Source organism: Callorhinchus milii, unplaced genomic scaffold (genome assembly GCF_018977255.1).
Source record: "Callorhinchus milii isolate IMCB2004 unplaced genomic scaffold, IMCB_Cmil_1.0 Scaffold1, whole genome shotgun sequence".
NCBI lineage: Eukaryota > Metazoa > Chordata > Chondrichthyes > Chimaeriformes > Callorhinchidae > Callorhinchus > Callorhinchus milii.
In genome coordinates, this window is record NW_024704742.1 from 51151433 (window position 1) to 51176429 (window position 24997).

Genomic DNA, 24997 nt, shown 5'->3' on the forward strand with positions numbered 1-24997 from the left:
AAAACAAAATCAGAAGTCGTTGGGAACACTCAGCAGGTCAGGCAGCATCTATGGAGAAAGGAAAGTGAGTCAACGTTTCCATTATTTAAAAAAGGTGGAAAGGAAAAGATGGGGAACTATAGGCCAGTTAGTCTCACATCAGCGATAGGAAAAATTTTAGAATCGTTGATTAAGGATGTGGTAGTGTGGTATTTAGAGGAGCACAATATAATTAGGCCAAGTCAACATGGCTTTACAAAAGGGAAGTCATGTTTGACAAATCTCAGAGTTTTTTGAGGACATTTCCAGTAAACTAGATAAGGGTGAATCAGTGGATGTGGTCTATTTGGACTTCCAGAAGGCATTCGATAAGGTGCCGCACAAAAGGTTAGTCCAAAAGATAAGGGTCCATGGAATTGGGGGGAGCATATTAACGTGGATTGGGTATGGTTAACGGGTAGGAAACAAAGAGTAGGGATAAACGGGTCCTTTACAGATTGGCGGGATGTGACTAGTGGAGTGTCACAAGGATCAGTCCTTGGGCCTCAGCTATTTACCATCTACATCAACGATCAAGAAGAGGACATCGAAGTTAATACATCTAAATTCGCGGATGACACAAAACTAGGAGGAAGTGTCAACACAGAGGACAACATTAAAAAAATGCAGCGAGATATAGATAGGTTAGGTGATTGGGCAGGTAGGTGGCAGATGAAGTATAATGTAGGGAAGTGCGAAGTCATCCACCTCGGTAGCAAAAACAGTAGAGAGGGTTTTTTGTCTAGAAGGGGAGAGGTTGGAATGTGTTGGCGTCCAGAGGGACTTGGGTGTCCTTGTACACCAATCACAGAAAGTTAGTCTGCAGGTGCAGCAGCAATTAGGAAGGCGAACGGTATGTTAGCATTCATTATGAAAGGATTAGAGTATAAGAGTAGGGAAGTCTTGCTGCAACTGTATAGGGCCCTGGTGAGACCACACCTGGAATACTGTGTGCAGTTTTGGTCTCCTCATTTAAGGAAGGATGTACTTGCCTTGGAGGGGGTGGCAGCGTAGACTTACTAGATTAGTGCCAGGGATGAAGGGGATGAGTTACGAGGATAGGCTGACCAATTTGGGCCTATATTCTCTAGAATATAGAAGAATTAGAGGGGATCTTATAGAAACCTATAAGATCATCAAAGGGCATGATAGAGTAGATAGTGGGAGATTGTTTCCCCTGGTTGGAGAAACTAAAACCAGGGGTCACAACCTTAAAATCAGAGGTCAGCCCTTTCGTACTGATTTGAGGAAGAAATTCTTCACTCAAAGGGTGGTGAATGTATGGAACTCACTACTCCAAAGGGCTGTTGACTCTCATTCCTTGAACATATTCAAGACTGAGATAGATAATTTTTTATTGCAAAAGGGATTGAGGCATATGGGGATAAGGCAGGGTCCGGTTATTAACTGGAGTTAGATTAGAAGATCAGCCATGATTGAATGGTGGGGCAGGCTCGAAGGGCCGAATGGCCTACTCCTGCAATGTTATGCTTTGTTTTCTGGTCCACGACCCTTCATCAGAACTGAACACACATGTTCAATTGTTTTAGCTATTATTAAAGGAATTGAATGCTATCTAAAAATGTTAATGTAAAACAACTCCCTTCGTAAAAATTACAGACTTTGAAACTTTTTATTTTATATATTTAGAATTAAGAGAATGAATACTAAAATCCATCTGAATCACCTTCCTCCATCATTCAGCCCTCAAGTTAGCTGATAAAACAGTGAACTGATGCTATAGGCACACTCTATAGGCCTGTAGGCTCAATCCATTCCTCAGAAATACAGATTTGGTGGGAAACACGGCTGGTATTACATTTAATTTTTTAAAAAAAGTATTTTATATTAAGAAACACAGCTCATTTAATGACATTTAAAACAAGAGTTGCAAAACTTATATGTTAATATTTTTCCAAGCTGTGAAACATTTAATATATATTTATAAATATGTAATATTTGTTTTTTGGCAATATTGTTATTAACGTTGCAAGTGGAGAATCTAATGAGAACCCACGTACTTTTGCTGTCATATACATCAGGTTGTTTAGCACCATGGTGGTAGCCTGGGGTGATCCCCAGCCTTCTCCTTTTAGCCAGCGCCTGCTGTTCGTCATCATCTCTCTGTCCTTCAAGTAACCTTCATCAGATTCATCCATCCTCCTGGCTGAAGACAGTGGTTTGAAATCTACCAGTTCAATATTATTCATCCAGGGTAGAAGGTAATGCAGCATCACTTGCCGACCAGCAGGGTGTGCTGTTTGGATTCTGTGACTGATTTCTGCAAAGGTTAAAAACAGAATATTGCTTCAGTGTGATATAAAATCACATCACATCTTGCGAAAAAAATTTGTATCATCGCCAAGATTGCATTTACAAATAAAAGGTTTCGGGTAACAACCTATAATTTGTGTGAAGCGATATCATGCAAGGACTGACCAATCGGATTGTTTCCCTACAATTTCTGAATCCTTTTACATGTTTATTTTATACTCTACATATTTTATTACCAAAAACAATGCCAGGCTGGAAGACCATACTAGCTGGAACAACAACAACAACAACAAGATTCCATTTATAGAGCGCCTTTCACGTCAGGAGGACGTCCCAAGGCGCTGCACAGTTGGGTCATGACCCGAGCAGGGGGGAAATGGTCAGGGTGAGGGGAGGGAAGGGAGGGAGAGAGGAGGGGGAAATGGTCAGGGTGAGGGGAGGGAAGGGAGGGAGCGAGGAGGGGGTAGAGAGTCGAGAGGGGAGCTGAAGGCACGGTCAAAGAGAAAGGTTTTGAGACCGGCCTTGAAGGAGGAGAGGGAGGAGGCGGCGAAGGCACTGGGGGATGGAGTTCCAGAGCCTCGGGGCTGAGAGGCTGAAGGCCCGACCACCGATAGTAGGGCGGTTGGGGCGGGGGACGTGGAGCAGACCGGAGCCAGAGGAACGGAGGGTACGGGCAGGTAGGTAGGGGGATAGTAGGTTGGAGAGGTAGGAGGGAGCAAGGCCGTGAATGGCCTTGTAGGTGAGGATGAGGATCTTGAATTCAATCCTCTGGGGGATGGGGAGCCAGTGGAGGCGAGCGAGGGTGGGAGTGATGTGGTCCCGAAGCCTGGTGCGGGACAGTACACGAGCTGCAGAGTTCTGAATGACCTGCAGCTTGTGGAGGGAGGTGGCGGGAAGGCCGGCGAGGAGAGAGTTCCCATAGTCCAGCCTTGAGGTGACAAAGGCGTGAACCAGGGTTTCAGCAGCGTGAGGGGTGAGGTAGTGCCGTAATCTGGCGATATTCCGGAGGTGATGGAAGGCGGTGCCAGTTGTGGTGCGGATGTGAGGGAGAAAGGACAGCTCAGGGTCGAACAAAACGCCGAGGTTCCTGACTGGCTTTGAGAGGTGGAGAGTGCAGCCTTGGATGCTGATGGTGTCAGCGCCTGAGGTGCGGAGGCGCTGACGTGAGCCAATCAGGAGGGCCTCGGTTTTTCGCACGTTGAGCTGAAGAAAGTTGTCTCTCGTCCAGGACTCGATGTCGGACAGGCAGGCTGTCAGGACATCGGTGGTCGTGGAGTTGAGAGTAGAGGAGGAAAGGTAGAGTTGGGTGTCATCCGCATACATGTGGAAGTTAACCCCATGTTTGCGGATGATGTCACCGAGGGGGAGCATATAGAGGGTGAAGAGGAGGGGACCGAGGACAGAGCCCTGAGGGACACCACATGAGACAGTACGGGGGGTGGAGGAGAAGCCATTCGTTGAGACGAAGTGAAGACGGTGGGAAAGGTAAGAGCTAAACCATTCAAGGACAGTGCCTTGAAGGTTGAGGTGGGAGGACAAGCGGTGGAGTAGGATAGCGTGGTCGACCGTATCGAATGCTGCCGATAGGTCGAGGAGGACGAGGAGACAGAGGGAGCCCTGGTCACAGATGGTCAGGATATCATTGGTGACCTTGACCAGGGCAGTTTCTGTGCTATGAGCAGCACGGAAACCTGACTGAAGGGGTTCAAAAAGAGAATGGGTGGAGAGGAAAGAGCGCAGTTGGGAGGCGACAACTCTTTCCAAGACCTTGGAGAGAAAGGGGAGGTTGGAGATGGGCCGGTAGCTTGATAGCTGCGACGCATCAAGGGAGGGTTTTTTCAGGGTGGGCGTGATGATGGCAGTTTTTAATGGAATGGGGACAGAGCCAGAGGAGAGGGACAGGTTTATGATGTCAGTGATGTGTGGGGCAAGAAAATGGAGCTGGGAGATAAGGAGTGGAGTGGGGATGGGGTCAAGGGAGCAGGTGGTTGGTTTTAGGGATAGGATGAGTTCAGTGACAGAGGGTGGGGAAACGGGTACGAAGGTGTGTAGGGGAGGATGGGTAGGAGTCGGAGTGTGGGAGGGAAGGGGTGGGTGGTGGGTGGAAGTTGGAGGGGAAGTGACCGCGGAGCGGATTCCCTTGATCTTGGATTCAAGGAAATCCAGCATCTCCTCGCAGTGAAGGTTGGAGGAGATGACCTGCGCGGGGTGGCGGGGGGGACGGAGGAGTCGGGATGTGGTGGAAAACAGTAGCCTGGGGTTGTTCTTCGCCTCCAGGATTATCCTGGAGTAGAAGGACGACTTGGCCGAGGCTAGAGTGGAGCGGTAAATTTTGAGGAGGTCCAGCCAGATTTGTCGGTGGACCGTTAAGCCGGATTTGACAAAGGTGCGCTCAGCAGCCCGCACCTGGCATTTCAGTGAGCGGAGGTGGGTGGTGTACCAGGGGGAGGAGCGGGAGTAGGAGACAGTGCGGGAAGTGATGGGGGCAAGAGTATCGAGTGTGGAGGAGAGGATATTGTGGAGGAGGGAGAGAGGAGAAGAGGGGTCGGTGAGGGTTGAAGGCCAGAGGGAGAGGAGTTCAGAGGACTCCAAGGCATCGGTTAGGGATTGTGGGGGTAACTTCTTCCAAGGGCGGTAGAAGATGGTGGTGGGTCTGGTGGAGGTGGGGAGGGGGGTGGAGGTGGTGAAGGAGATGAAGTAGTGGTCGGAGATGGCCTTGTCGGTAATAGTGACATCCGAGACACTGAGGCCCCGGGTGATCACCAAATCGAGTGGGTGGCCGTGACTGTGAGTGGGGGAGTTTATGTGTAGGGAAAGGTTGAGTGAGGAGAGCAGGGAAGAGAAGTCTGTGGAGATGGAGCAGGAGGGGGTGAAGTGTAGGTTAAAGTCGCCCAGGATGATGAGGCGATCAGAGGAGAGGCAAAGAGATGTGAGGAGTGTTGAAATGTCAGAGATGAAGGTGGGAGAGGTTTTAGGGGGCCGGTAGAGGAGGAGGATTTTAAGGGAGAGGAATGAGGGGTGGGAGAGGGTGAGGTGCTCGAAGGAGGGGAAAGAGCCAGAGGAGTAGGGGGATAGGGCAAGTGGTGTCCTTGAGATAAGGGCAACACCACCGCCACGGCGGTTGGGGCGGGGGATGTGGTGGGAGGTGTAGCCGGGTGGCGTGGCCTCCGTGAGGGGGAAGGTGTCGCCTGGGGTGAGCCACGTTTCTGTCAAGGCCATGATATCAACGTTCTCATCAAGGATGAGATCGTTGATGACCAGGGCCTTGTTGCAGAGGGAGCGGACATTTTGCAGTCCGATGTGGAGGGAGCGGTTGACAGAAGGGTGTGTGGGAGGGGAGGGGGGTCCAGGTTGTGAGGCAGGGGTGGGGGAATGGGGATGAGGGAGGAGAGGTTGACTCCCCGGGTCTGTGTCCGGGGTGGCTGGCGAGTGTGGTGGGGAATGGGGCAGTCGGTGTGGCTGCTGCTGGACAGCCAACGCCGAGTGCCGCGGTGAGCCCGGCGGAGGATTCCCAGACTGGAACAGAGGGAGGTTGTGGGAGGGTCAAGTGGGGATAGAAGACGAGAGGGACGGAGAGAGAGGAGGAGAGAGCGGGAGAGATGGAGAGGGGGAGGGTTTGGGGGGAGAGAGGAGGGGGGAGGGAGGGAGGGGGTGAGGGGGCTCGGGTCAAAGCGGCAGCCATAGTGCGCACGCGGGGACCGGGAGCGAGCGGTCAGGTGGATGGCATTATCCCGCTCCAAGAATGGAAGGCTCCAAGAATAATATACAAATCTTAAAACAGATTTAAAAGTTCGACAAGTCAGATTTGCATGCTCGTTATCCAGGAATAACAACAAAATTACATTTGTATAGTGCCTTTCAAGTCAGGAGAATGCCCAATCAGCAAGGAAAACTGTATATGAAGGAAAGGTCTTGTATATGTAACCAAATATTTCCATGGAAGCTAATGAGAAATACACTTTATATTATACCCGAGAAGATTGGCAGTGTGAGTTCTGGGTAAGTTCTGGCCAATTCTTCCGACAGTTGATAATAGGAAACAGAATAGAGATGTGGCAGCGGAGAAGGGTGATTTAATATCCCATCCGTCCGTTGAACTTCGAGCTTGGTGGCATAGCGAAATAGCTTGGGCTCCAAGATCTGCAAGAAGGACGAACAACAATTGCAACTTAAAAATTAGAAAAAACTGCAATATAAACAATCTGTAATTTGAATGAACTTCAGTGTGCAAATGATTTCTTAAAGTCAAAACCTAATTTGGATTGTGCACATTTGAAAAAAATTACCTTTTTCCAAATATGCACTCATATCACCAATTAGGTTATAAAAGCAATTGGCAATTTATAAGGGGCTCATATTTTTCACTGAGCGTTAAAGAATATTGAAAAAGGATATTTATAGATAACAGAAGTACACTCCCAATCAATAGACTGCAAGATTTGTTAAGCAAACATTGGTCAATTTTTCATCAACCATTATCATTTTTCAGAAATATTACTAGAGCACTGAACTTGTTAAAAAGGTTAAACAATTCCTCTGTAAGTCATTGAAATTATTAAAGTGCTTTGTTTGCACTTTGTTTTGGATGCTGTGGTTATTTTACTGACTCGTTTCAAAATAAATCCGTCGGTGGTACATTGTGCTGTAGTAATGTAGTCAGCACAATATCGCTTTGGAATCCCTAAATGGTATGTCCATTCTGGATTCACCAGTTTCAGATTGTGAGTTAGGCACTGAATTTATGTTGCTACTAGTTCTATTTCAATGCGATATTCAAATTATAGTTACAACATGAGACAGAAATCATTAGCGGCAAGTGCTGGAAAAGAGGATTCCACATGGATGAAGCAGAGGTATGAGATTGAAACATATTACTGGGTCATTATAGAGAGATTACAACTGCATTTAACATGAGCTTTCCCTGATTTGAGGCTATGATGCAGGAAGAGAGAAAAAAAATGGTTAATTCCTCTGCCCTTCACACTAAAGAGCACATAATTCACTAACTCCATTAACAAAGTGTAATACTTTAATACTTTAAACTTCAAATTGGCTTGGTGCTGCATCTACACTATTTGAAAAGCATCACTGAGGAAATTCTTTGTAACAAGGTTAATCCTGTTATATGGAAAGCAAAATAAAAAAGAAACATTTTAAAGTTATTAAAGCAAGAATAGCAATAATAATCCTGGCATTTGATATAGCACTGTATCACGTGTTCAAGATGGCTCAAAGCGCTTCAATGAATACACTGTAAAGTTAATGGACTGTATATTTTGTGGGCGAAACGCAGTAGCCAATCGTGCATAGCTGTGTTCCACAAACAGTCTTGGACTGAGTGACCAAATTATTATTATTATTTTTTTGAAGGGATTATTACCCCCAGAAAAGCGATCTGCCAATCGATTAACAACTGGGTTCCTATTTATGTCTAGGTAAACAGAGGTGTATGGAATACAGAAACGTGCCCAATGTTTCGTTCTGCATCAATGTCAAGAACAAGAATCTTGGGTGTAAGGCAGATAGTTCCAGTGCTAACCAAATTTGATAATTGTGCTTTATGTAATGTTTATGGATCTATACATTTCTCAAACACTGACATTTCAGTGAATATTCAAATGTGCTTTAAAATAATTCCCTATGGCTTTGTAACTGAAAGCAAACATTCTGAGGGATATACAGTACATTCAATCCTCCAAGGATTAAGTCTCGAGATGTTTCATATCAAATGGTTCACAGACCTGCAGTAGTTGCATGGCAACTTCATAGATTTCTCTGGATGAATCGGCAGCTTTGAAAAGTATCAGGTTCAGAAGAGCCACAGTGTCAAACTGGTAATCCCTGGGAGAAAGTTACAAATATTCATATTGTTATATTTAGCGATATATATAAAAAAAACTTTTATTTAATCTTATGATTAATGTACATGAGGTGCACAAAAACAAAATCCGAAATAGTCAAATATCTTAGTTTACAAATACATGTGCCAGATTCTCTATACAACCATGGTAATTTAATGATAGCTTGAATGTACAGAATTGTTTTACTTCTATGCTCCACACTCGGCTGGAATTGTAAAAGGAGGAAATAAAACAAAGAGGACAATTTACATTTATTTAGTGCCTCCCACATCGCAGGATGTCTCAAAGTGCTTAACACAGCTGGCTGGGCACCTAAGATGGAGGTTGGGGCTGAAGATGATGGGGAGGGAAGAGATGACCAAATGTGCAGTAAAAGAGGTTGGTGATATTTCTGGTGTACAGCGAGCATGCTCAGGAGGCCTCCCGGAGTGTCAACGACTACTGGTAAAGTTTGTGAGAGTGATCGCTGGCTTCCTGTACAGAGCACAAAGAATCGAGTTTGTACCTGTTGTGAAATACATTGGCTATTGCCTTGAAACAGCCAGTTGCCACCCGTCTTGAACCCGTGTAGCATCGATCCACAGCCCAGTACATCAGGTTACTCTGGTCTGGATTCAGCTCTAATAACAACATGACAGCCTCACAACCTAACTGGTGAACCTGAAGCAGACAAAAACAAAACAAGCAATCAATACAAATACAATAGCTTTATATGAGATTTTTATAAAACCATCCTGCCAATTAAAATCAGAATTAATTCAATTAAAATATTTTTCTCAATATTAACAGGATTTACCATTACTCTCTTGTCTCGTCATGAAAATAACTAATATCTTCAATGTACTTTATTAAGTAGCACACTTTAACTTATTTTTCAGTACAAAACGATATTATTCTGTATCTTTGCCATTATTTGGTTTTAATTCATTGATCTTGAATTCAAATATTTTAAATTCTAATATTTTTGAACTGTTTTACATTTAAGAAAATAAAGAACTTTTGGAATGCTTCTTGTCAAAACATCTTCAAGCATTTTACTATCATGTGACTTATTATAGCTAATATTTGTACCAATTAATCTAGAGGATTTTGAACACTGGGAGAAACTTCACTTTTCAAACAACATAACAGGATCTTAATCTCCAAAGTGAATAGGTACACAGGACTTCAATTTAATATCTTGACCAAAGAAAACACCTTTGACAGTGCAGCAGTTGCGAGTACTGTATTGGAGTTTTAGCTGTGAGCTCAAATCCCAACATGAGGCTTGAACCCATAACCTTCTGTGCAACCAATTGAGCCACGCTGAGTGCTGCCAACTGAGCCATGTACAACAACAACAACAACAAGATTCCATTTATAGAGCGCCTTTCACGTCGGGAGGACGTCCCAAGGCGTTGTAATCCACCACCTTCAATTATCTTAATTTCAAGAAATTAAATAAGGGTGTGGTTTATTACAAAAAGGAATTTAAACATCATAATAAGTTGGTAACCGTAAAATTAGAAGCAGCATACTAACACAAAATAAACAATCTAGTCGCTTTAATGTGCAAAGGGAGAAAATGAGAACAAATGAAGACAATTATCCAATGTTCCATTTATGAGGAAACTCCCACTAGAGACATGCTAATGAAACCAATGAAGCACATTAGATTCTGCTGGGAATGACACCAGCAACTGCACGGAGGAGTAAGATAAACACCCTCCTCACTCACTACTAAGGCCTGATGGAATTGATTGAAAACTGTTAAAATTATTTTAGAACAAGGGCTCCATGGAAACTTCCAGCACCTCGCCTAAGGCAGCATTTTTCATGTTTCACTGACTAGATTCTTCCTCCCTGACCCAAGAGAAATTGAAGCATCCCAACTACCTCTTCACAAATAATTCAAATAATTTGTGGGTGGACATGAATAAGTTGACCTGTGTTTTTAAATTTACTACAGATAGATTTCCTTCAGAACCAACTGCAGTTTGTGGGAACTCGAGAGAACAAAGAACCTTTTTGTAATTAGTCAGTGGGAAATAGGTCAACATTTGCAATGTATTGAGCCAAATCTTCACATTAGTCCTATTTGTGTGTGGAAGTGTCACTGTGAAGCAGGGCATGCGTGTGTGGAGGAGCATTAATTCATCTGCTGTATTTTCCTGACCTGACTTCATATCCTATCTGTGCTGGTGCAATCTCATTAATAACAGAGACTGGACACGTAATGAAAATGAATGATCTGGTGTAGACTAAAGGTGAAACTCACTGTTTAACCTACGTGACTCAGTTAAGATGCCCCCCTCACATTTCTTACCTTTCTGTCTTGGGAATCCAGGATATTATCCAACCACTTGTATAGGTAACCATCTGATGACAGACCTACATTATCAGACACAGGCCCACAACATAGTACAGCTGACATAGCCTTTAGGAATGAAAAACAAAGTTAATAAATAAAATTTATGCTGTGGAAATAACATTCATTTGGAACACCATAATTTTTGGTTATATGAGCAGGATAAACTAATAGGAATTATATTAGATATTTTGCTAAGAATTCTAATATATTAACTATGTCAAATAAGAAATGGATTCTTATTTGACATATTTAATATATTTTCAAATGGCAAAATGACACATTCAATAATAATATAATGAATAACTTCAACAAAACACCATGAGTTTTACAGTGAGCTATAATCAGCAATTTTTTTTTACCTTTAATGCAGAATATTGGTGCCTGTTAATTTGCATGTTCCTATCACTGTATCGGTCCAGGGGAGTAAACATAATGCTAAAAGGACCAGCCCAGTGGCTGAACAGCATAAACAGACTATGGCGAAGACTCTGCTGAGGAAATATAGCCCTGCGTTGGTGCACTGGAAAGAAAGAGAAGAATCAGTGTCTGCTAGATACATTAAGCATTGTAAAGTCTTAACACCTAAACCTGTAAACATTAAAACAATTTAAACAGAGTGTGATCTAATGCATAAATGATAAACACTTGGCAAAATCTACTTTCTCTACCTGAGGTCAGATATCAACACGGTAAATACTGGAGTTCAACTCTCAACACCCATATATAAAGGCTCAACTAGAACATATTAATCTCAATGGCCCATGGGGAATGCTCAATTCAAGTGAAAAAGTTCTCACAAACAAATAGCTGCAAAATCTCAGAAGCTTTCTTTTAAAATACTGTAATATATTTCAGGACAGAGGTTGACTGTTTAAATAAACTCAGTTCTTTTCCAGCTGCATGCCTGAATGTACAACCCTATGTTTTGTTGCTGTTTACTTTGACTGTAGTCAACTGATGGCAGCAGCGTGGGGTGAGGGAAGGTATAGTGTCATCTGTATAAAGCAGCAGCCTAGGGTTCAGTGAGAATGAATCTGGAGCTTTGCTTAATAATAATAATCCTTGCATTTGATATAGCGCTTTTCACGTCTTCTAGACGTCTCAAAGCGCTTCACAGAATAGACTATAAAGTGAATTGACTGTATATTTGCAGGCGAAATGCGGCAGCCAATTGTGCACAGCAGTGTCCCACAAACAGTCGTGGATTGAAATGACCATTTTTTAATATTATTGTTTTTTTGAGGGATTATCATCAGGCATGTGGAGTAAGGAAACTTGCCCAAGGTTTCACCCTGCCGGGAATCGAACCCAGGTCTCTCACTTGCAAAGCAAGTGCTCTAACCACTGAGCTACAGGGCTCCACAATTAATTAATTAAATTTGGGAATGGAGACTATCTATGGTTACTTTTATTTAGGAAATTAAATACATTAAGTACATCGAACAGAGTCCTTGATGGTAGATTATACTTGGTTTGTGGACGAGGCTTTCATACTTTTGAAATAGGTCTACATCTTCAAATCGCCATAATAACTGTGAATGAAATAGTTAATGTGCACCAGAAGTGCAAACACTGCACAATATTAATGGAATGTGTAGCAAAAAGTAACAGCTGCTTCAGTGGCAATGCTTGGCTTCGACTACAAATAACAGCCTTGGCATTCGTTAGTTTGGCTTCGTATGATAGATTGACTGAGTTTAGGATTTTTTGAGATTTAGTAATAAGAACACTGCCTCAGTGAAATCAAAAATTGCAGTTAATGCTACTCCAAACTCAGCTACAATTTATAAAACATAAGGTTTTAAAAAGTTTAAAAAGGTTGTGATAGCCACCGAAAAGCAGCATGAATCTGCAGAAATAACACAACAAAATACACAATAAAATAATCTGCAGAATAAAATACACCCACAAAAGTTAATCCACTTTCTAATATATCCTGTGAAGTTCTTTGAGATGTCTCAATGACGTGATAGGGCACTATGTCAAATGCAAGGAATATTCTTATTATGTTTGGTTACTTTTTCCAATTTCCAAACCTTGTTGTTGTCCATTGTATAACATCTGAATCATGTATCTGATATAATGCGTTCCTACACTCAAGCACAATTATCCTCATGTAATTAGTAGCTAATTCATTCAATATTTTTATATACCTGGGACATTTTGTATGATATTGGCCACCAAGGCACTAAAATGGCAACGGATATCCTTTAATGTGTCAGAGTCCTTGTCATTCTCCGCTTCAAGCAGCTGCCTCGTCAGATCAACGTACTCCAACAGAGTGTTATTGAGGGAATGTGTTTCATTATCAAGGCCTCCACTTGTACTGATAAAAGGGAAAATATAGAAGAAAATCAAGAACAAGGAAAACAATTACCACACAACTTATGATTCTTATTATAACCAGAAATTTAGTGTAACATTTATGTAAGGCTGTAAAGTTAGTATCAAAATCCAACTACTGATTCTAGCAGTCAAATCACACTCCAGAAAGAGCCACCTTATAAGTGACTTATAAAAAATTGCTCCAGTCTAATAAAGAGTAACTATCCCATGACGATCAGAAACTAACATATCATTGGACAACAATAAGCATCCTAGGTGCCTGGCAGCACAAGTTTAAACATTTCAAATGGTACAGCTCTAAACAAAAGAAAAAAATGCGACTAAATGACTCCCAAAAGAGATCATGAAATATATCTCAAATGATGTATTTGTTGTTGGTCTAAAACCAAAGGGGAAGCTTTGCATATATCAGTGGGTATAGGGAGGCAGGCACTATTTGAAAAGAGAACAGATTTCTCAAGGTGTCCAAGCTGACAACACACAAGATAAAATTGGTCATTCATTTCATGGCTGTTTAAGGGACATTGCTGTGCCTGAATTGGCTAATTGGCCAAGACATTTTTTTTCATTTATCACCAGAATGATTGACTTGTGTCAAATAGCAACTAAATACAAAAGCACTTTCAGCTGATCACTTGAAATTTGGGATAGATGGACATTGGCTGCAGTACAACAGCAACTGATCCAAAACTGATCATAACAAATTATCTACATTTCATGTTAACAGGAATCACTGTTTTGGGGAATATTTTGTTTTAAAAGGGATACCATTGATGATACTGTAAGGAAGCTGTATAAATCCTGGAGTACATGGTTTTAAATAATTTATGTACAACGTTAAAGAAAATAACAATTCTGAAACAATTTTGACATTATCTATTACATACTGCATAGAATTCTCTTGGTTTTTGTACTAATAGTGTGCCTACAAAATTTTAAAGCCATGCTTACAAAATATAAATTCTCTTTATTTAAACCAACTGAATGAGTGCAATCACTAGCAGAGTGGTTCTCTGCGACTGTTTGTGGGACACTGCTATGCGCAATTGGCTGCCGCATTTCGCCCACAAATATACAGTCAATTCACTTTACAGCATATTCTGTGAAGCGCTTTGAGACATCTAGAAGACAAGAAAAGCGCTATATCAAATGCAAGAATTATTATTATTATTTAAAGAATCATGACTTATGATCCTTAGGAGTCGATAATTCACAGAGGTTTTCACACAAAACCATGCACAAGTCTTAGTTAGAGGAAGGTGCACTACCACAGGCTAACCTTTTTTTTCAATGTCAGGAAACAATGCTTCTCATAAAGAATAAATGTTCCCTTCCTGAGCCTTTCTTTCCTCATTTGTTAAATCTTTAAGCCCAGTACTTTGACCACTTCCTTATGTGGCCTGAGAACAAACTAACATAGCTTTCATATTTAAAATAATGAATAATTCCAGCTAGCTAAAAAACAATTGTTACTAATCTAGCAATTCACATTTTTATAAAATAAAAATTTAAACATTAAGTATTAGCCATATGTGAATCTGAAAAAATAAAACTCATTTTTGTGCCAATTGAAAACTGAGTTTTGTAATAAGGAAGCATGTCCACTCTGTGAGGTTATCTAAATACGGTTAGTGAAGGATTCTAAGCCGCCATTTAAGAACTGCTTTCATCCCATCATTCGGGGCTGAATTCGGACTCTGTTCTGAAGGATAAAAGATTGTACCCTGAACCACTGAATCATTTGGTGATGCAATGGTTCAGGGTGTAATCTTTCATCCCTTAGGATAAAGTCTGAATTCAGCCCAGAATGGTGGGATGAAAGCAGTTCTTCCATTAGGGGGAAAAACAAAAACAAGAAAGGTTGTCTAAATCGGATCAATAAACCAATCCAGATTAATGTCAAAAGAAATTAATGGGAATGTTAACTGACCTAGTACTGTAATCCCAAATTCTTAAAAATGAGATGGGATAAGTGAGAAAAGCTAAATGCATAAGCCAGTGTATTTCACCTACTTTGGAGTGCACCAGTTTGCAGAAAGACGAAAAGTCTGAAACACAGGCACATGACCTACCAGACAATTATAAATTCAGCTATACCACAGCTGACACTAATGAGGTAGAAAATTCCACTTAATTTAGGAACTGTATACTTTAAATGAAAGATCGTTCTTCAATGTTGGTCACAAAGCTGGTTAAGGAGAAAACATTTTGTTAAACCTTTGTGCTATTTTTCTGATGAAGAGAGTCAGGATGATAATGCTTCTTTAACAAGTTTGTTAATATTATGTTGCTAGTATGTGCAATTTACTAGGTTGTCCATTTCTTACCTGTAACTTATTACACCAGCATCTGCCAGCAGCTCGAATATCCTCACTAACTGCACTCGCAAAATGTCTCGACGCCTGCGTCGCTTCATGTTCTACATTACAAAACAAAGACAAAAATCTCTCACTGCCAGCGTGTTGAAATTCTAGGCTCCAGCTAATTCAAGCAAAACCAATATGTAATCTGTTTCTAAATGAACAAAATCATGTTAAGCACGAAAGACCGACAGTAATGAAAATGTCAAAAGTTAGTCATTGAATAAATACCAGATGAATCTCAATGATATCACATTTGAAATTCATGGACCCAAGTGATCCAAACGCACTAATTGTCACAAATAACTTGTACATTATATGATCAGTTCACATGATTAAATGTCATAACACCCATGTGTTCTCTGAATATTCTCTGAATAAACAAAGAAAAATTGTCACTGTGCTTTTTATTGAACAAAAAGGACCCTTTGGTTATTTTTGTTTTCTGCCCAATGCCCTCAGTTTGGTCAGTTTAGGTGCCCAGCTTGCATCGTCAAGCACTTTCAGACATCCTCCCAACATGAAAGGTGCTACATAATGTAAACTGTATTGTACGGCTGAAAATAACCAATCCAATCTTGTTAGCAGGAGTCCTGTAGCTCAGTGATTAGAGCCTCTCAAGCAAAAGACGTTTGATTCCCGGCAGGGCGAAATGTTGGGCAAGTTTCCTTACTCCACATGCCTATGTTTACCTAGCAGTAAATAGGAACCCGGTTGTTAGTCAATTGTCGGAGCACTTTTCCGGGAGTAATAATCTCTTTAAAAAAAATTGTCATAATTGGCTTCCCCGTTTTGCCCACTCTGCTCAATCCTGCAAATTGACTTTGCATTAATTCCTTCAACACAAAATTATCTACAGTAGAATTCAGTTATAACATTTGGACCCTGATATTTACTTACCCCAAAAATCCAAAATGTATTCATCAGCTCCGTAAGCACTTTAGTGCAGGTTGTTTCGGCCAAAACGACAAGTCAGTTATTGCGCCTTTAAGCGCACTAAAATGCATGCACTTAAGTGCACCGGGACGCTGCCCTTTGTGAAAGGCGTTATAAAAATGCATGTTGTTGCATGGGCATCAATTGACATCAGTACCAACCTGATGACATGCAAGTCTGTAATTTTTGCTCCCTGTGTCCAGTGAAATGTTGACCAGCGATTGTGCTCCATTTACCATTGGTTGGGATTTATGGACAACAATTACATTTATAAAGCACCCCCCACGCAGGGTAATGTCCCAGAGCGCTTAACTACCCTGGCTCACAACTATCCTGTTATAATGTGGCTCTACAATGTATACAAAATTAAACTTCCTAAACATGACTAGAGAATCACTGAGCTGTGAGCTCATGCCAGTCATTGTTTACCTCTGGTCTCCTTTCAAGTGCTTCCTTTATAATAGGGTGAAGTTCTTCTATTAAGTCTCTGTAAAAAAAAAAAGCATTTTACAAGTCAAACTTTGCAAACTAAAATCCCCCAAATCAAAATTATATTCTTGGTTAACTGTTCAATGATACCTTTCTTTATTATAAAATAAATTCAGTAGAACTCAGGTAATCAACATTTTTGTTGTGAGAGATTAGGGTTTCATTTCTGAGGTTGATTATTTTACACCTATATAATTATGTGGCTGAATCCAGGTTTCCTTTGGTCTACAGTACTCTACAGGGATGAATCTATCCAACATCTCAGAAGACAGTTAATTGAAAATAGTTTAATGCCTTGTCATTTGAAAATTTCTGCACTGTTTTCCAAATGCTCCATTTCTAACCTATGCTTATTTCGTTCCGGGAGATCAATGAAATCATGCAAGATACACAGAATGTTTTTTGGTCATACAGTAATTTTCTTATAGATTTGCTGTCACTGCATATAGCATTCTGTACATCATCTTTATAAAAGATGGCATAAGATGAGGGTGTAGACAAGCACATTAAACAAGGCCAAGTATCTTCTTAATTTGACAAGCAACTGTTAAGAATATAGAATTTTTTTTCCTGAATTTCTCTGGAGGTGTCAAATGGGAAGGACTGGGAAAAAGGAACATGCCAGCGTAAAGAATCTAAATCTCAGCAGAAAGAATAAGATCAAAAGGATAAGATCTTCTTAAAGTCTAAACCGCTCTTGTGATACCCTGATGATGGCAAGTTCCCATCCACAGATCTTTACAAAGCACAGTGTTGGGACTCATTACCACAGCAGAGAATGGATTTCAAAGACTGATCCAAAAAGCTGAAAAACTATCAAAAGCAAAAGACAGTCCAATGAAGCAAATTGCCCTAATTTTGCAAACAGCTACAAGGCTGACCATCTTTTAAAGAAACTCAATCATCAATGGCAGATACTGAAAAGTACAAAGTGTGTGCCAGATATATTAAAGTTTGAACATTCTGCTTCCTGGAAATTTGCATGACATGGAAAAACAGCCAAGTAAGTCGCTTGGAATGGTGAGCAGCATCGGGATTAAGGCTCGAGGATCTAACCCCCACTATGCTTAGTTTGCTAATGTTCTGGCTCCAACTGGGTTCAAGGACAGAATTCACAGGCATGTAGCATATGGAATGATATCACAAAACAAGTTCTGTGCTTAAAGCCAGGCTCAGTGGAAGCACTCTCGCCTTTGAGCCAGAAGGTTGTGGGTTTAAATCCCATGCCGGGACTTGAACTCACAAAGTCTAAGATGACACTCCATTGCAGTACTAGGGGTGTGTTGCATTGTTGGAAGTGCCGTCCTTCAGATGAGACATTAAACCGAGGTTCCGTCTGCCTGTTCAGGTGGACGTTAAAGATCCCATGGCACTAATCGAAAAGAGAAGGGAGTTTCTCCGGGTGTCCTGGCAAACAAATCTCCCAAATAAAATTGGGCACTCGGTGCATGGCTGTTTGTGGGACAATGCTGTGCACAATTGTGCTGCCTCATTCCCCTATAAGTACAGTCACTTAATTTCACGGTAAATCCTGTGAAGCGCTTTGAGATATCCAACTGACGTGATAAGATCCTATATCAAATACAAGGATTATTATATATTATTCACGATATAGTTGAAAGATAATCTGCCCGAGGGCAAGCTATACGTGGAAACATCAGGAAGAGGCTCACACCATTAATCAGCAGTTCCAATGATTGTCTCCATGATGCTGGAGTGGCAAACTAAATCAATGCAACCAGTATGTATTAAAGGAGAAAAAAGTGTGTTGGACTGAGTACTCGTAGAAAAAAGAATGGTACAATCTGCGAATTCAACCATTCATTTATACTTAAAAAAATCCAATCCTGAATTACCTTAATACATCAGTTGATATGCATGATAAAACTGAAAACATTAAATAGCAAGTGGTCTGTTAGATCATGTTATTATCTAACTAGTTGTGCCCGTTGTAACTACGCTTGCAACCAAAGGATCAAATGTGGAATGTAGGTTTCAGTGATACCACTCACAAACCATTTAACATGCCATAAACACTGTGTGTACACCTTAAGCAAAATTGCTATACATGTGTGATGAGCTTGTTTGGGTTATAGCTCATCAATGATGGGATACCCCAAAAAATGCACATGATACTCCCCCACGCAAGACCTTTCCGATGAAGTATAAATCATGTCTCTAAGTCAATCAGTTATTGTGTTATTGGCGGACAGACACACATTTCGTCTTTATTAGTATAGAGTATCTCTCCAGAAGGGAATGTGATTTCCTTTATGGCTACTCTGTTGCAGAATAGCATGTATACCTCATATTTTGGGGCTTAATGAAAGGATTTTTTAATATAGCTCAACGACGATAGGAGATCCCCAAAAAAATGCATATGATACTGCCCCATGCAAGACCTTTACGATGAGGTGCAATCCATGTCTCTACTTCAGTTGGTTATTGCGTTCTTGGCGGACAGACAAACACAGACAGATACACAGACATTTTATCTTTATTAATATAATAAAGAAGATGATATGCAACTGAAATAGGGAATGACTCAATTGGGACATACGGTGTGAGTGAAGATAGATTTAAAAAAATATATAGGTAGGGTGGGTTTGAACTAGCTTTGCATACATCAACGTCTACATGAATTGGACTTGGAAGGTCAGCTCCAATAGTGATGGACAGAGTTGCGGCCTTCGACTGGCAGCTCACTTCAAATCGTGATCTGTGCTGAGTTTGCTAGTCTTTGCCAGGTTGCAGAGGAGGCTAGATTGACCTGGCCTTTCCAGGGGTTTCTGCTCCCGGTCTCTCTACAACATCCTCTGCTGGTAGTGTTTATGTGAGGTGAAGTCAGCTGGGTGAGGAGAGGTCAGGCTCAGCTGTGATGGCCTCTCCAGTTCAGTGGGCTGCCAAACCTCATTACTAAACAATTGTTCAGGTACTGGAAGGCAACTAATACCTGTGGATTAGCATCCCAGTATGAGGAAGCTAGACGAGGAGCAGAGGCATCTGTCAATACGGAGAACAGTTTTTCCCCAATCCTTCCAATTTGACAGCTCCAGAGAAATATTTTAATCTATGTGTATACTATTTCAAGATTCAATAAAGGCTCTCTTAATAATTGAATTATTTCAGATTGACACTACACAATATTTAATATCAAAAGATTTATTCTGTAAAGAAATTAGATTTTTCCAATGTAGATAAACAATCATTAAGGAATCTTATTGTTTACCTGGCCTTTGAAAGACCCATACTTCCCCCAAAAGACAATCATCAAATACACTCAGTTTTTCTGCACAATCCCATTGTAACTGAACTGCTTTGTAAACGTCCTTTACGTGTCAGGTCAGTTTATTGGTAGCACACTTATTAACTTAATTATAGTTCTTTAATCTTCATCTCATACAAAGGTAAAGAGAACGAGCAGGAACATAGGATTGATTGGACTGGAGTACATAAATTGTGCGTCAGCTTGGTTCAGTTGGTATCATTCTCGTCTCCGAATCAGAAAGTTATCTATTCTAGCCCCATATCGGGATTATGAAACTCGTAATCCAGGCTGACATCTAATAGAGTGCTGGAAGCTAGGAGATGCATTTTTGGAGATGCCGTCATTCAAATGAGTTCTATCTGCCTGTTCAGGTGGATGTTAAAGATCCCTTGTATGATTCAAAAAGAGAAGTTTCTTCCGGGGTTCTGGCCAAACATTCCCTGGATAGTATTAATAATAATCCTTGCATTTGATATAGCGCTTTTCACGTTTTCTAGGCGTCTCATATTGAATATTGTTCATTCAAGCTTGTTTGTGGAGCACTGCTAAATGCAAATTGCCTGCTGTGTTTGTCTACAAAGACACAGAAACTGCACGACAGAAAATCCCGTGAAGCGCTTTGGGACAATCTCCTAACATCTTGGTAGCAAACACAAGGATTATAAATAATTCAAAGAAACCTAGTCAATGTATCCAAATGTGTTTTGCTGATGCAAAAAACAGTTGTAATAATAAATTTACACAATGAAATCTTACCTAAAGGCTACAGGGTTGGTCCTGCCAAGCCCTAGCACAAGGGATTCTGTAATTTCCATGCTCTCAGAGCGCATCATTGGAACTATAAGCTTGAACAATGAAGCAGGGGACGGAATGCCAATAATCTGAAATGACAAAAGATATTTTAATGGCTATTCACTGATCCACAAAAATCATTAATAACTCTTCAACGTCTAAACAGATGAGGCACTTTGATTGGCTCTTAAATCTAATTTAAGGCAACTATAATTACTGCCAAACATCATGAGAGTATATAAATCACACCAACAAATATCACGCGATAAAGACAAGGGATGCTGTCTAATAAAATAGAACATTCTCTGTGTGAGACATTTCAAACATTGCTAGAAATGAGCTCTACATTAGTAAGGCAATTGAAACCAGAAAAAGTTAGCCCCATCTAATTTAGATGATTTGGACATTCTTTGGGCAAACAAGTGCATTTTGATAACTATGTCCACTTTGTATATTCAAAATGCAATCCCTGTGGTACAAGAATAGAAATGTAGGCAAATTCATTCATGGAACCAAAGAGTTAAATGTATCACTGAACCTTCTTCAGTTTGTGCTGCTTTCTGTCTGTCCAATCCCTTTGTTATTAAGTGTAGTAGCTAATACTTAAATAGAAAATTCTGTAGCATTCAGACCATTCTAATCCCAAACCATATTTTAAAGTTCCACAACATTACAACACTGATGCATATTAGTATCCTCAAATTATATTTGTTTTCTTTTGCTAGGCCTAAAGGCCTTTTTTGTACATAACTATTTTCTTGTTCTATGGGTCCCTTATTATTTTATCTCTGAAACAATTTCCTTCCTTATTGGTTTCCCTTTATTGTGTTTCTATTATATTTATTCTCTACATGTTGGCTGCTTTGTCAATGTCCATTGATCATATTCACCACTTTCTCACAATCTGTCGTATCTTCCTCGCCCTGCATCGCTTTCAGTTGAAATGACTTGTTTTGCATTTTTTGTGCCTTATTTGACTCTTGACTGTCCTTTAAACCATATCCGTGCTGTGACCTGACACAACTTGCCATGCAGGGAATATAAAGCATTCCACTTGGCAGAGGATTACACTGCAGTAAATTACCGTTTTCAATTTAACCAGCATTTTGTATGGCAGTAAAGTAAATTAAAACTGAAGCGAACCATAATTTGTTTGACTGTAAAATCAGAAAGGTCCGTGCACTTATTTTGTGAATTGGAAATGTTTATAAAGTATGACAAAAGCAGTAAGAAAGATAGATAGATGCATAGCAGTATGTTACAAACACTGTCATGTTAAGTGAACATCAGACACTAATATAGAGATTTTTTTGAATTTCCCGACATGCTGCACAGCATCCAGGATTCTGTAGCTCGTGTCCTCTCCTACACTAGGCTCGATGAGCCTATCACCCCAGTCCTCGCCTGGCTCTCCATCTCTCAGAGGATTCAGTTCAAGATCCTCTGCGACCTTCTTAAACTCGATCATCCCACCTCCTCCACTGGACAGCTATTGGGTCCTGCTTCACATCCCCCACCCTGCCCGACCCACTATCAGCACTCAGGCCTATCTGCCTCCACTTTCTGGTTCTCCATCCCAGAGTTCCTACGCCTTGACTCTTTCAAGATCCGCCTCAAGACCTCCATTGTTGACCATGCCTTCGGTTATTTTTCCCCCATTACCTTTTGGCCCCACTCCTCCCAAATCCAAATTCAACTCCCAGCTCGAGTGCAAACCCTCAATTATCCAGCGCCTTGGGATGTCCTCTCGATAGGGAGAGGACTATACAATTGCAACTTGTTGTTGAGAAAATTTGTTTTATCCAAGTAAATTTATGAATGTAATTAGAAAGTTACTAAGTAAACCACAGAAGTTCCTTACGCAGTATAGTATTTACAAAGAGAAATTATAGCTTCACTTTTCTACTGGATTATCAACTGAAGATGTAGTATTTGAAAGACACAGATAAAGGTGATAACTGTGGGGAAAAATTGATGCTTGTCCTGGATTCTTTTCTACAATGCAACAAGTTAACTAAAGGAACCCGAGGGATCAGAAGGTGAATCTATTCATAAAAGCTACTCTTTGGCAGTTGCTCATGAGGCTATTAAAGGTAAACGATGGTTACCATTATCATCAAATAGCTTTGCTCCGGAATTGGATAGGCTGATCAATCAAAGTAATCATTGATGTGATTGTCAATACTGTGGCACTCTGGAGAGTGAAGATGTTTCAGAGAAACACGCTTAAGTGGGAAGACAGAGCTCGTAATTCCTTCAATGCCACCCTGATGTCTTCAATCAGTTGTGGTGCTGAGTAGGGGAACGTTGTCCAATAAGCCAATCAACTGGAATTGAATTCAATTGTAGACAAAAGTGTTCTTTAAGGAGCAATATTCTGGAACGGGTTGCTAGTCAGCCTTTCATGGTACTGATTGTGGAGAGGTTCAGGTTGTCAGAGAAACAATTCTCTAAGTTTTTGGATGCAATATACAGTCATCTGGCATTTCTGTCCCAGAGTGGATGAGGTACTCGCAACAAGCCCAAACTTGCTGAGTGGAGGGGTAAAACAGTGGGGAGGAGTCGAGGGAGGAGCGGGAGGGGGGAAAGGAATCGATCAGGTGTTGCTCTGAAACATCTTCACTCTCCACTCTTTCACTCTCTCAATCACACTTTGATTGATCAGCCTGTCCAATTCCCGAGTAAAGCTATCTGATGATAATGATAATTTTTTATATTAAAAAAAGTTAAAACTGATAGAATTTCTAATCTTCAACAAAATCAATTGATTCTACATTGATTAATTCCAACAAAAATAACTGAATTCTAAAGGGTTGAAAACCAGAGCAGGGTTGTTGGCCAAATGTGCAAAGAGATAATAAAGAATTTCATTAAATTTTCCAGAAGCTATTTGCAAATGGGAGCATTTGTTATTGTTCTACCTATATAACAAGCAGTTAAGCAATTCACATACATAAATTGCTTTTATAGAAAATTAGTATCTAAGTCAGGAATTGATTTTCTCTCTACTTCCATTTCTCCGAACAATAAAGTAGTTACCTTAGAATCCAGACTGTAGCCACTATCAGGTGTAGACGCCAGCGTCTCAGGAGGGGAACACCGCACTGACCCCGACGTAGCCGTGTTAGATGTTGCTGCACTGCAGCAAAGGATTAGATAGTTTCTCCAAAGCCCAACGTACGAATCATTGCCAATCGTGGTGCTGACCTTTTTGGCATTTATAGGACTGCTGTGTGGGAAGATGGTTACTTGTTACCATTGCTCAAAGTTCTTGCTACAATTGCTCAAATCTTTGGAAATGTTGTTGAAAAAGATGGTCAAATGGTGAGGAATTACTACTCATTTGATCACAGAGAAAGATTACATAACCAAATGCTGAGGTAAAAGGCATATCTATGTTCAAAGGTCATATTTATTCTAAACAAGTGTTAAGTCAACATTACTTGACTTCTGTGATTTAAATATTAAATGAATACATTTATTGTACCATAGATAATTGTATTGAATGAAGTTAACACCACAGACGTTAGCCTTGAGCATGCTGAGAAGATGAGAAAGACTCACTTGATATCCACTTGTGGAGAGAGCATCTGCAGTCGGGTAAATGAATACAACCATGCATAACTTAGTGCTGATGGACAGTGTTTAGGTAAATTTTCCTGTTTGAGGAAGCTCGATAAGCTGATCACCCAGGGGTCTTGTCCCTGAGTCACATGAGCAAATATCCAGATGTGTGACGGACTGACCACATCAAAGTGATGACTGATGGGAGAGGAACTCCACTCTGCAAGTGTCTGTAAGTCTATCCCACTAGGGCAGTACAGCAAGCTGGTCTATTTTAATGAAAAAAACACAATAAAAGATGAGCAGTTTTGTTTAATACAGCATTTGGGAACCTGCACTCAACATTAAAAAATATAGGCTGCATTCACAATTATAAAATATTCTTAAAAATACTAACTTTTATCATATTCCTGATTTTAATTTAAAAAATACAACCATTACTCAATACATCATGAGATTTCACTTTGAATTGTAATGTAAAGCACATTATAATGTGAGTGTACTGTATGTACTATGTTCTATCTTTGTTTAATAATCACTTTGTTAACTCTTCTGCTAATATGGCCCATTTTACGGATGCTGAGATACATGAATGTTTAAATCAGGTTTCATTAGTTTGTTTTAGTACATATTATTCTAATTCCAGTTTAATGTTAATATTAATGTTCACCTTGGTGCATTAGCTAAACACACTGAGTTCATGTTATCAATGCTCAATTACAAATATATTTAATATAAA

At 40.5% G+C, this 24997-nt stretch overlaps 1 protein-coding gene across 1 annotated transcript in view; it reads right to left on the minus strand.

Moving 5' to 3' along the window:
- Positions 1 to 24997, minus strand: part of fryl (furry homolog, like) — a 164999-nt gene that overhangs the window by 62375 nt on the left and 77627 nt on the right. Inside the window, exons 21-32 of the mRNA XM_007892728.2 lie at positions 24259 to 24527; positions 23734 to 23923; positions 20659 to 20783; positions 16575 to 16632; positions 15177 to 15268; positions 12657 to 12829; positions 10863 to 11023; positions 10459 to 10569; positions 8659 to 8813; positions 8034 to 8133; positions 6264 to 6432; positions 2040 to 2299 (exon numbers count right to left, since the gene is read on the minus strand). Coding sequence (XP_007890919.1) covers positions 2040 to 2299; positions 6264 to 6432; positions 8034 to 8133; positions 8659 to 8813; positions 10459 to 10569; positions 10863 to 11023; positions 12657 to 12829; positions 15177 to 15268; positions 16575 to 16632; positions 20659 to 20783; positions 23734 to 23923; positions 24259 to 24527 — 1863 coding nt within the window. The remainder of the gene's footprint in view (positions 1 to 2039; positions 2300 to 6263; positions 6433 to 8033; positions 8134 to 8658; positions 8814 to 10458; positions 10570 to 10862; positions 11024 to 12656; positions 12830 to 15176; positions 15269 to 16574; positions 16633 to 20658; positions 20784 to 23733; positions 23924 to 24258; positions 24528 to 24997) is intronic.